The 11803-nt window shown below is 61.1% G+C and overlaps 1 protein-coding gene across 1 annotated transcript in view; it reads right to left on the bottom strand.

The window, feature by feature from the left end:
* Nucleotides 1–10896, bottom strand: part of HMCN2 (hemicentin 2) — a 38194-nt gene extending 27298 nt beyond the window's left edge. Inside the window, exons 1-22 of the mRNA XM_042786431.1 lie at nucleotides 10806–10896; nucleotides 9843–9931; nucleotides 8758–8916; nucleotides 8396–8518; nucleotides 7385–7556; nucleotides 6934–7040; nucleotides 6602–6722; nucleotides 6241–6504; nucleotides 5928–6072; nucleotides 5510–5631; nucleotides 5141–5413; nucleotides 4896–5037; nucleotides 4154–4281; nucleotides 3798–3911; nucleotides 3493–3642; nucleotides 2593–2787; nucleotides 2146–2241; nucleotides 1634–1758; nucleotides 1176–1320; nucleotides 921–1033; nucleotides 501–657; nucleotides 129–291 (exon numbers count right to left, since the gene is read on the bottom strand). Of these exons, the coding sequence (XP_042642365.1) occupies nucleotides 129–291; nucleotides 501–657; nucleotides 921–1033; nucleotides 1176–1320; nucleotides 1634–1758; nucleotides 2146–2241; nucleotides 2593–2787; nucleotides 3493–3642; nucleotides 3798–3911; nucleotides 4154–4281; nucleotides 4896–5037; nucleotides 5141–5413; nucleotides 5510–5631; nucleotides 5928–6072; nucleotides 6241–6504; nucleotides 6602–6722; nucleotides 6934–7040; nucleotides 7385–7556; nucleotides 8396–8518; nucleotides 8758–8916; nucleotides 9843–9931; nucleotides 10806–10896 (3194 nt within the window). The remainder of the gene's footprint in view (nucleotides 1–128; nucleotides 292–500; nucleotides 658–920; nucleotides 1034–1175; nucleotides 1321–1633; nucleotides 1759–2145; nucleotides 2242–2592; nucleotides 2788–3492; nucleotides 3643–3797; nucleotides 3912–4153; nucleotides 4282–4895; nucleotides 5038–5140; nucleotides 5414–5509; nucleotides 5632–5927; nucleotides 6073–6240; nucleotides 6505–6601; nucleotides 6723–6933; nucleotides 7041–7384; nucleotides 7557–8395; nucleotides 8519–8757; nucleotides 8917–9842; nucleotides 9932–10805) is intronic.
* Between the last annotated feature and the right edge of the window lie 907 nt (nucleotides 10897–11803).

An 11803-nucleotide genomic window follows, 5' to 3' on the forward strand; every position in this document is an offset into this window, starting at 1 on the left:
ACTTGACGCCAAGGATGCCCTTTGTGCCTCCCTACCAAGCACCCGAGTCCCTTCATGGGCCCACCATCCTTCTGGGGAGACACACAATCCCAAGAGGTCGTGGCCCCAGTGTCCACAACTGTCCTTACCTCGTGGTGGCGAGAGGCAGTGGCTGGGACTCCTGGGTCCACACCACCAAGGGAGGGGGATCGCCTTGAACCTCGCAAGGCAGGGTGGTCTCCTGCCCAAGCACAGCCAGGATGGTTATGGGGTTCGATGCCTGGGATCCGTTGACGCTGATCCTGGGCTTCGCTGGATGGAGAGGGAGCGTGGCTACTGCAGGGACACTTCAGGTGCCCCACAGCCCTCATTGCTGCTCTTCCCATCCCGCAAACCCATCTGTCTCCTGGCTAAGTGTCCCAAGGAAGCTGGGAGAGTCCCCAGGTCACGCTCTCCCAGCCAGTCACCCTCTGGAGCTGCTTTACTGGGAGCTGGTGTCAGGGCCAGTCCCGGGCACTCACTGCTGACGGAGAGCTGCATCTCCCGGCTGGAGAAGCCTGCCGCGTTGGTAGCTGTGCAGAAGTAGGTCCCAGCATCCCCAGGGGAGGGCGAAGGGATCAGGAGGGTCCCATCGGGGTCGAGGTGGTAGCGCGGGCTCAGCGAGATGGGCTCTGTGCCCTGCAGAGGAAAGGGAAGGGAGGGAGGAAGGCAGCAGAGATTCGCCCACGAGCTGAGCATCCCAAGGGCAAGAGGAGGGTTCTGGACCATCAGAGCAAGACACCGCCTGGTCCCAGCTTCCCAGGGCAGTTGGTGCCACCTCCCCGGGCAGCCACAGCCACATTGGTGAGCTACATCCTTTTTAAACATGCTAGCCCACATCTGAGGGTGACCCACAGCCGGGATGGCACGGGGACAGCAGCCTGCCTGTCTCTATCACTTACCTTTGCCCAGGTGACAGTCGGGGGGGGCACGCCGGTGGCATTGCACCGCAGGGTGACAGCCACTCCCTCGGTGGCAGCGACAAGGGCAGGGCCAAGCTCGATGCTGGGAGGAACTGGGAAGGAAGAGAAGCGCCTCATCCCGTGTAGACAGGACCACATCCACCAAAGAGAGAAGTGCTTTGCAGCTGAAGTGGTGCAACGGGCACCCGCCCCTGGGCACCGCGGAGCGGGGACGCTCAGCACCCTGCCACTCACCGTGGATGACCAGGGACACGTCCTGCCTGTGCGAGCCGAGGGCGTTGGTCACCTCGCAGGTGTACCTCCCCGCATCCCCCTGCGACGCCTGGTCCACATGCAGGCTTCCGTCAGCCCGGACAGAGTAGCGGCTGCTCGGGGCTACCTGGGCACGGGCACAGAGCAGAAAGCAGGACAGATCGGGGGGGGGGTCAAACATTACCGTATCGCTGCGTCTTTGGGGCATATAAATAAATTGATCCTTGAGTAGTAAGAACATCCTCACGTGGCGATAAACCCACAGTGCTTTCCTGATCCAAATGCTCACCCACCCTCCCCCCCCCAGCATCCTTCACCAGCAGCTTTGGCCCCAGGAGGTTGGGGCACCCACCCTGCAGCAAAGCCCCCGCCGCAGGGCTGTGCTTGCAGCTGCCCACCCACTCACCCACCCGCCATCCCATCGGGAGTGGAAGCCTCACCGGCTGCCCGTCCTTCAGCCAGCGGCGGGCTGGGAATGGCCTCCCGGCCAGGATCACACAGGGCAGCGACACGGGCTGGCCTGGGAGCACACGGACCACGGGGGAGGCAAGAGCTATTTCTGGGGCTGCTTGAAAGAGGCAAAAGGGAAACAATATTCACTGGAGAGAAACTGGCTGGGAACGTTCAGGAGAACAGATCTAGGTGGCCTTTCTTCCCAGGTCCAGACGTTGGCTTGGCACGAGCTGGGTCCAACATTCAGCCTCCCCCCCAAAATTGGGGGATATTCATCTACAGTTTGGGTTCAAGAGCGTGTCAGTGCATTAAGCCAAAGAGACGAAGGACGTTATCCAAACCCTGTGCTGGGGGGGGAGGGGTGGTTTTGCTGAGCATTCACCACGGCTGGCTTGGGAGCAGACGTGGCTGCGCAGGTCTGCTGCTCGCTCACTGCCGGCACGGCCGGTGCTGGCAGCAACTGGGATCAATACACCGACAAAAATATGTAAAAGCAAACCGTGTCCGGTGACCGTGAGCTTGATCTCCGCTCGAATTTTCCCAAACTCGTTCTGGGCTTCGCAGATGTAGACAGCTTGGTCATCCAGCGAGGCGCCTGGAGCGTGGAGGGGAGAAGCCTGAGCCCGGTGGGGCTGGAGAGCCCTGAGCAAGCTCCGGGATGGGGTAAGACCACCCTCCTTTGCCCCACCACCGCCTCTGACAGGAGAGAGATCCCACAGCGCTGGAGGCTTGCAGGCTGTGACAGCACAGCTAGGCTTGCACAAGTGCAAATAAAGCCACTACACCAAGGCTTTACTACTGCAAAAAGAGCGGGCACGGGGGCTCATCCCACTGTTGGGACACCAGCCTGCAGCGGGCGGGGGGGGAGAGCACCCAAGGGTGACACTGTGTAAGCACGCACCCGAGCGGGATGCCCAACACACGCTTGCACACTTGGCTCTCTTACTGTCGATGAAGAGCTCGGCAGCCTCCAGCTGGCTGGAATCACCTCGGGGCTGGTGCCAGCCCGGCACAGGCTCCCCATCCTGCCGGGACCAGGCGACCCGTGGTGGGGGAGAGCCCTCGACGCGGCACAGCAGGCTCACGCTGTCCCCGACCTTGACCGCCACATCCCCCAGGGGCTCGGGAAAGTGAGGGGCAGCTGGAGGAGAGAGCAGCAGAGGAGGGGCTCGGGCAGGTCTGACACCCCAGCTTCCCCATAACAGGGTCTGAGCACAGCCGGGCCTGGAGAAGAGACAGGGCTGCAAAACCCACGAGCCACGTGCTCCGAGAAGTTACGAGACTGACTTGAAATGTTCAGTGTTGTTCCAAAGCTGTTATAGCTGTTGCCGTTTCCATCTCTTCCAGTTAACACTCAACACTCTGCCAGCTCAGCAAAACCTCTTGCACTTTTCCACCTTTAATTGCTTCAAACCTTACTGCCCGCAACTCAGAGAATCTCCTCCTCTCCAGGTACTTGCATCCCTTCTGTCTACAGTGGGAAGTTCTGAGCACCACTGGGGTACCTGGATTTTCAGACACACAGAAGCCAGCCCCCCCCACCCCCTCCACCCAATCCCATTAATTTATACCCCCAAGTCTTGCCCCAAGCCATCATGCCCCGTGCAATAGCGTCTGCACCAGTCTTCTGCCACTTCTTGATCCTCTTCTCTCCTCCTGACCCTTGGAGATCCCACCAGGCTTCAGCCTGCTTGTACTGAGCACTGACACCCCCGTGCTGGGAAACTGGGAAGCTGGGAGCAAGAAAAGCCTCGGGAAGCAGCAAGTGGGAGCAGAGCCGGGAGGGAAAGTGGTGGAGATAGGGTCGCACACCCAGCGGCACCCAAGAGGAGAGGCAGGGACTTACACCCCACGTCCAGCACGGTGCTGTGGAAGGCGACGCCAGCCTCCCCGAGCGCCTCGCAGCCGTACCGCCCCGCGTCCTCCTCCCGCACCGCCTGCAGCCGCAGGACGGCCCGCTGGGTGCCGGCTGGGAACGCTGCCACTGCCTGCTCGCCTGCCCCGAGACCCCCCCCACATCAGCAAGTGCCTCTGGGGGTCCCTCCTGCTGCGAGGCCGGGGGACCCCACGTTGTGACAGCCCTGCAAGGTGGCAGAGAGCCCCCCCCGGTGCACGGAGGGGGTTTGCTCCCCAGGTCCGTCCCAGCCTCACCTTTGTACCACGTGACGCGGGGTGGGGGCACCCCCAAAACCCAGCACTCCAGGGTCACGTCTTCTCCCACCAGCGCCTTCAGGCTGGGTGTCACCCCCAGGATGGCAGGAGGCTCTGCACGGCGGGGAGAGGGACAGCTTCAGTGACACCCAGGTGCGGTGCCTTTCACCCCAAGGGGACCCTGGAGCCCTGGGAGCTGCCCCCCAACCTGCTCCATCACAGACAGCCCCTTCCCATAGCTCGCATGCCGCAAGGTCTCAGCTGGCAACCAAGGGACAGCAAGGAGGGATAAAAAATCCCCCAGTGCTGAGCCCGGGCCCTTCCCGGGATGGTGCCAGCCAGTGGGGAGCGGGTACCGGTGAACTCCAGGGTGACGACTTGCTCATCCCATCCCAGCGCGCTGCTGGCGTAGCAGCTGTAATTCCCCGCATCCTCTGGGACAGCAGCCCTGATGTGCAGGGTACCCTGAGCATCCACGAAAACCCTGCGGCAAACAGGGAGAGAGAAAGAGAAATGATCCCTGCAAAAACAGAGTCAACGTAAAATGTGTTGAAATAAGGCTTAAGGCCATCCTGTACACGTGGCAAGCGTTGAGCGTTTGATAGACGTGGGCTAGCACTTAAAGTCAGCTCCGTCAGCTGCTGCAGGAAAGGAAGTTGCTTTGAATCAGGAAAAACCATTGAGAATTGGGCTTTTTCATCTCTAAATTAAAAAAAAAAAAAATCATTCCCCCAAATCCTCTCCAGCTTACAGCCTGACATGGGTAGGGAGGTGAAAGCCAAAAAGCAGAAGAAGTTAAGGGGGAGCATAAGGAGTATTTTGAGACTTGACTGCACACTGGGCGTGCAAAGCACCTCAAGTCCCCCTCAGTGAGGAGGGTGATCTGGATTAGGAAGGATGGCTTAAAAATAAATATATGAAATTAAAGCTAGCAACATGCCAGGCATCTCAGGTGCACAGGTTGGGAATTTTGCAATGCCTTCCTCTTTCCAGAGCTAGGCACAACCCCAAGCCCCTTTCCCTCAGCCCGTGCACTCCTGCAAAGGGGAGCACCATCCCCAGCAGGACAGGAAGGTTGAGGGCACCCACGTTCCCCACCTCTCGTCCTGCTCCAGCGCCCAGCCCCAGTGCTTCCAGGTGGTGTGGGGTGGGGGGTGGCCCCCGGCCGTGCAGTTCAGCCGCAGCTCCTGGCCCCTGCCAAAATGCTGGGGGCTGGCGTCGACCTTCACCCACGGCAGCTCTGCAGGGGGTTGGAGAAGGGCTCAGCCCCTGGGGGCCATCTGCTGCCCACCCACAGGGCAAGGCATCACCCGGGGAAGGGTCCCACGCAGGACAGAGCCTACCCTGGACGAAGAGCCAGAGGGAGGCGGTGGCGGTGCCGTGGGGGTTACGGGCCACGCATTCGTACAGGCCCCCGTCCCCTGGCTGCACGGGGCTGATCTCCAGCGAGCGGTTCTGCAGCAGCCTGGTCCGGCCGTCCCCCGACCGCGCTGCCTTCCCGTCCCAGCTCCACGTCAGGTTGTAGGGCACATCACCCAGAACCGGGCAGGACATGACCACGGTTTGGCCCGGTGAAGCTGTGATGTTGCCCGGGGCTACAAGACGGGGTGGTGGCTCTGCAAACGCGGCACAGGCAGGGGCGAAATGAGGCCGTGCCCAGCCACGGACCCGGAGACTTGTGGGCGCCGAGGTTTGGCACGAGCAGCCCCCACCTGAGACAGAGACATGGGTGCGAGCCCGCGTCACCCCAACCTTGCTCGTGGCTGTGCACTCGTAAAACCCTTCATCACTCTTGGACACCACAGGGATCAACCAGCTGACGTTCCCCGAACTCCTACAAAAAGGGAGAGGCTACGGGGTCACCCCTGCCCTGGGGCTGCCATGCCACCACCCTGCTCCAAATCCCTGGGACTTTTGTTTTTTTTTTTTTTTTGCCATCTGGGTCAGGCAAAGGGGTGCACTCCCACCCCCTGCAGACTTATCCCTTGGGATTTTTCTGCTGCTGCCTTGGGATGCTCAGCACTTGCAGGCACCCAGCCAGCACACAGCATCCCCCAGCTGGCACAGCTCAGGGCTGCTGCCCACACAGGTCCGTGTCATGGAGCCCACTGGGCCAAACCAGAGGCTCACCTGAAAAGCTGCTCATCCCCGAGCTTCATCCTACCGCGGCTGAGCTGCAGGCGAAAAGGCACCTCGCTCCGTGCCGAGCAGGAGATCAGCTGTGGCTCACGGCTGTAAGCCTGGATCTTGCTGGAGATGTTCACTTTGGGGAGACCTGGAAGTATTTGGGGACACGCACACATACAACGCTTCTCAGGAGCTCACCAAGAGCTGCACTGGGAAACAGGGTGAAAAAAAATACCCGAGGAGAAAACAAAGCGGAGGCGGTGCTGGAGCCTCTAGTCCCTTCTCAGCACCCTTGGGGAGTGTGGGGACCACTCACCGGGGACCACGCTGGTGTAGGTGACACCGGAGAGGCGGTGCAGGGGGTGGCCCTGGGCATCTTCGCCCTTCACCTTCAGCAGAAAGTCACCCGGGGGGACGCGGAGCGGCGAACCCACCCAGAGGTGCCCCGAGGAGGTGTTGGAGAGGGGCCGTGCGGGCAGCGAGAGGAGGGCATGGCCGGAGGTGTTGAAGAGCTCGATCTCCTGCAAGCGCCCGGGTGGCTTCAGACCGGTGCAGTTCACCACCACGGAGATGGGCAGACCTGGAAAGAGGAAAGAGAAAAAACCAACCCAGATGCGTTCCTAGCTGCAAGAAGCCCTGATGCAGCATCCACGTCCCTGGGGCAGCACCAGCCTCACCCTGCACCGGCCGGTCCCCGAGCTGGCTGGCATCGAAGTCTGGCTGAGTGGAGAAGGTGGCTTGAAAATTAACGTTGCTGATGCCCGTGATCCTCAGTGAGTGGCGGCCGCTGCTCTGGGTCTGGAAGAGGAGTGAGAGGCACATGCCGATGGCAGGGAAAAGGAGAGGCCGTGGGGCTGGGAGAAGGTGGCAGATGGCCCCTTCCAGCCCACTCATGCGTCCTCTGCCTGGTTGGAGGTGGATAGGAAAAGCCCACGCCTGGCAAAGCCCTGGCTGGCTAAATATCCATCAGGGATGGGTAGGGGATGTACAGGGTCTGCCACCAGCCTACCGTGACCAACCACGTCCCTGGCTTGTGGGGCTCCACAGCCACCACCATGGCTGAGTTGGGGATGCTGAGCAGTTCCTTCAGACCTTGGCCTTTCTCGAGGATCTTTCCTGCAACAGCGAGTGAACCTCTGGGATGGGCAACCTGGGTCCATCCCCTGGTCCCTGCAGCCGGCCAGGAGCCGCTCCCCTGGGGCTCACTGCGGTGCAGAGCCCATCACCCAGCTCTCACAGCCCAGGCAGCAGAGAAAACCCTCCTAAAAACCAGAGGCAAAGCCCGCCCAGGAGGGGAGCAGAGCAGAGGCACTTGGTGCTTAAGGAGGGCTTTGCAGCTCATTGCTGTTTTAATTTAAGATTTTAGGGCACTGTTTGGCAATCCCCATGCCTGCAGCTTCCCATTTCTCCAGGAGACAAAGCATCACCCCTGGGCCCATTCCCCTCCCCTGGGCTCTTACCTGCCGGATCCCGGACCTCGATCCCCGGGGCAGGGCCGCTCAGGGAGATGGTGACTTCCTTCAGGCTAGGGTCGAATGGGACAGGCCATGTGTGCTCCCCACCATCCTCGTGGTCCGTGGACAGTAAGTGGACTTTGGAAGCCTGGATGGCCTCTTCCACCCACTTCAGCACCTGGGGGCAAGCAGGGGAGGATTAAACCAGATCCCCCCTCGCCACCAGGTATGGCCATTTTGGGAGCAGGGCTGTATTGCACTGGGTCAAAATCTTGGGCACGGCTGCAAAACTGTTCCCAGGTGAAGGACCAGCCCCAGCTGGGTCTGGTGGGTGCCAGCATGAGGGTGGCACAGAGACGAATGGGGAGGAGGTGACAGGCTTGACTGAGCCCCCCCTTGCTACAAGCAGGTGCAAAAGGAATTGGGCAATTTGGTGTAAATGTTACTGCCACGTGGCTCCTGCTCAGCTGCTTGGAGCAGGGATGTTATTACCCCACAGCTGGCTCATGGGAACAGAAACGATTAAAACACACAACTGCTGGAGGATGGGGCTGTTGTGGGGGGTCTGCTGGGAGATGCTGCCCAGTGATGAGCGGAAAAGAGCTTTGATCTTCCTCAGGTCTCTCTGATTTTGTGCCAGTCAAGAGCTTCAAGGACAGGGACAGGCAGAGAGGCTTCTCTCCCTGCGGCCAGGCCACCCGCCCGATTCCCGGGGTGCTGAGAGCAACAGGAGCACCCCAACTTCAGCCTCAGCCCCAAACAGACACGTCCCCTCCGCAGGGGCAGGTGAGTCAGCTCATCCCAAGGATCACACAAGCAGCCCAGCAGCGAGCTCAAGAGCAACCAGCCTCGTCCAGCCCTTGCTTCAGCTTCACGCTAAAGCGGGGTTCCCACAGCAATCTGGAGGTGCCTCGGGCACGAGGATTAACCCCAAGGAGAATATAAGAGCAGCCGAGCTGGGCTGGACCACATGGACCTTGGCCACCCCGTCCCTCTCCCGCAGGTCTCCCCGCTCACCTCCGTCACCTGCTGCTTGTCCAGGTGGAAGATCTGCCCGGAGCTGGTGGCAGCGATGCGCTCGTACACGCGGTACCCGGGGTGGCTCCTGTCCCCGCAGTCCCCCGTCAGCACAAACACCACCTGCCACAGCAACGCTCCCCGTAGCATCACGCGCGGCCATGGGGTGTCCGTCCATCCCAGGGAGGGGACGCAGCCAGCATCTGCCAGCCCCCAGCACATCGAGCCAGCCCGGGGGGGATGCAAAATTCACCCCACTAATGGGTTTATTGCTGCGGCTCCTTGCTGGGAGCTGCCGTTGTGCTGCTGCAGCACCCACCCAAGCCGGCTGTTGCGGGAGGCCGATGGGCAACACCGCTCACCTGGGTCTGTTTGTGCTGCAGCAGCCGCAGCAGCTCCTCCTGCTGCTCGTAGTCCTTGGCCCGAGCATCCGAGAAGACATAAACGAAGGAGCCGGGGTGTGAGACCTCCACGGCCAGCCTGATGGCTCCCACGCTCATCTCCGGGCAGTCCCCTCCGCCCTGCGGCACACAGTGAGGGATGTGGCACCCGCACCAAGCCACCCAGCGCTCGGCTCTTCTCTGCTGGGGTCCCGGCAGGATCCCACCCAGGGTCTGCTCGTGGGGAGGAATTGCACCGGTTTGCCAGAGTCAGCCCAAGCGCAGCCAGAGCAGCGTGATGGTATCACAGGGACACGCAGGATGAAAAGGACCCGTCCCTGCCTCTCCACTAATAAAGATTAAACCACCCGTTTGCCGATCCAGACTCACAGAAGCCACCGGCTTCCCACAAACACCTTTCATGGGCACATTCGTGCCCACCCCAGCTCATCACCCCCCACGTGGCAGCAGAACCAGCCGCCCCAGGCAAGTGCAGAGGCACAGCGAGGACCAGCTCCTGCTTCCACAGGGCTTTGCACCCCCGCAAAGGGCTGCAAAACAGTTTGCAGCCGCAGCTTTACACCTCCCGCCAAAACACAGCTGCATCTGAGGGGAAACGCCACAGGGATTTAGCAACACATGGGAGGCAGGGCAGGAGCGGTGATGGATAAAGCATGATTAAACTCCCAGAGATGTTTCAGCTGGCAGAATGCAGCTGAAATCGTTTAAAAAAAAAAAAAAAACGCAACCTCAAAAAAAAATTTTCAAATGCTTCTAGAAGAAGAGATTTTTGGTTCCGTGGAGAATTTATGCAAACTCCCCTGGGGAAAGCACTCCCACTTTGGGACAAGAGCTGTGGGCACTCTGCCCCGTCACAGGAGCCTGGGGCACAGCACTGGTGTTACCCACCCTCTCCACCCCCCACCCCGGTGCGATCAGCCCCCAGTAAGCCCAGCTCAGCTCTAAGCCCCCACCACGCTCCCAGGGGATGCCAGGCACGGAGGAAGCACGCAGGAACATGGGGCCAGGCTTTGCACCAATCCAGCCCTGGGGCTGAGGAGCCTTACCTGGACGTGGAGCTCCCGCAGGCGCCTCTGGAAGAGCCGGGGGTCCGCGGTGAGGGTGGCGGGTCCCACCTCTGCGGGCACACCGACACCTCAGCGTCCGCCGCTGCCGTGACACCGGCAATCCCGAGCACCCACCCCGGCTTAGGCACCCTTACGGGACCTGCGAGGCTCAGGGGTAAGCAGCTACCCTGGCCTGGCACCCAGCGAGACGTGGATTTGGGCAGACCGGCCCCGTGCCCACAGCTCTCCCCAACACGCCAGGTTGTCCCGGCCATGGTGAGCTGCAAACCCAGGACCCTTTTCTACTGGGGGAGGCTCCCAGCAAAGTGGTGTAGAAACACATTTACTGCCTCTGCTTCCTTGATTTTCATTCCAGTGATTTTCATTCAAACTCAGCGTTTCTGCTGAAAATAAAGCCTCGATCCCACTCTCCTTGTAAGGGGTCAGGGCTCTTTTGGAGAGCAGCTGCTATTTATGGGTGTGCATAAAAATCCCAAGGCTGGCACAGAAAGAAATGATTCTGGTGTTGCAGTAAATTACCAAAACCTCTTAGCAAGTGGTGCTTTTATTGAGGCGACCTGGAAGAATGTTGTGGACTTGTACAGAAATGCCCCCCCGTGATTAAACCGGAGAGATCAGAACAGGCTGGAAATAGAAAAGCCACCCACAAGCAGCTGCCAACATCACCGGGATTAATCCAGAGGGAAACAGCTTGCCCTGTGCCCGCAGGGTGGCTTGGGGATGGGAGCCCCTGCCCAGCACCACGTCCTTGAACTGCAGCTCATCCTGCGCCACCATCCCCATCGCAGCGGTCACCAGGGCATTAAAAATAGGGAGAAAGGACAGCGCAGGCACTTGGGAAGCGCACGCTTCAGCCCCAAACCCAGCCAGGACCTCAGCCCAGCTCCCCCCACAGCCCCGTCCCCCGGCGGGACGCGTGTCCTCGCCCTGTCCCACCCGTACCTGGGTCGTGGAAGGGGACCAGCGCGTAGTTGCTGATGGGCTTCGTGCTCCTGCTGAGCGTCCGCTCCAGGATGCGCGAGGCCCCGTCCATCACCTGGACCAGGTCGTCGTACATGGAGCCGGTGACATCGAAGACAAAAGCGAGGGTGGCCCCCCCTGCACTGGGGGTGGGCTCGGCGAGACTGGGGGCCAGCAGCAGCCAGAGACCCACAAACACCCCTCCGTGGAGTGGCATCGTGGGGGAGACCCTCAGTCGCTGGGGTCACCCCTTCTGTCCTCCCCCTGCTCCTTTCCTCGGCTCCCCCCGGGCACCGTCCCCGCACTGGGGAGGGACGCAGGGTGCAAGGGGCCACAGGTGGTGGGGACAAAGCAGGGACCCCGACCCGGGGACGCCCAGCCACCCGCAGCTGCCGACCTGCTCCTCCAGCATTCAACTTCTGGGAGGGAGGGAGGGAAAACAGGACTTTTGGAGCCAGCGGCGCGGCAGGGAGGTGGGTGGGAGCTGGAGGAAGCCGGGATGGGGATGTGGGGAATTAGGAAGCAGGTCCTTCAGCCCACAGCATTGTCAGAAACATTGCTCAGGCCCCCTCCCCAGCTCTGACACACACACGCACACACCCCCACTCCCAGCTCAGAGAGCCCCCCGCTCTGCCGGGGGGAGCCGGGGGTTAGGGGAGGACACAGGGGCTTGCAGCTGAGGGCCTGGGGCGAAAGCTTGCCAAACCCACAGCAGGAGGGGAGGAGAGCCAGCTGCAAAAGGGACCCTGAGAAAGCAGCCCCCTTTCTCCCAGGCAAAGGGCTCTCCCAGGAATAGGGGTCTGCAGTCAGACTGGGGGGAACAAGGGGCTTTGGGGTGGGGGGTCCAGAGGGGGTCCCCAGCACAGCAACCCTGGGAACGGGGAACAAACAGCCACGGCAAAGTGCAGACGCAGCCAGAGCCAGGACGAGGGCTGTGAAATGGAGCTCTTGGCCGGCAGCGGCGGAGATTTTCCTGGCTC

This window comes from Tyto alba, unplaced genomic scaffold, assembly GCF_018691265.1.
Source record: "Tyto alba isolate M040663 unplaced genomic scaffold, T.alba_DEE_v4.0 Super-Scaffold_11, whole genome shotgun sequence".
In the NCBI taxonomy this organism is placed as follows: domain Eukaryota; kingdom Metazoa; phylum Chordata; class Aves; order Strigiformes; family Tytonidae; genus Tyto; species Tyto alba.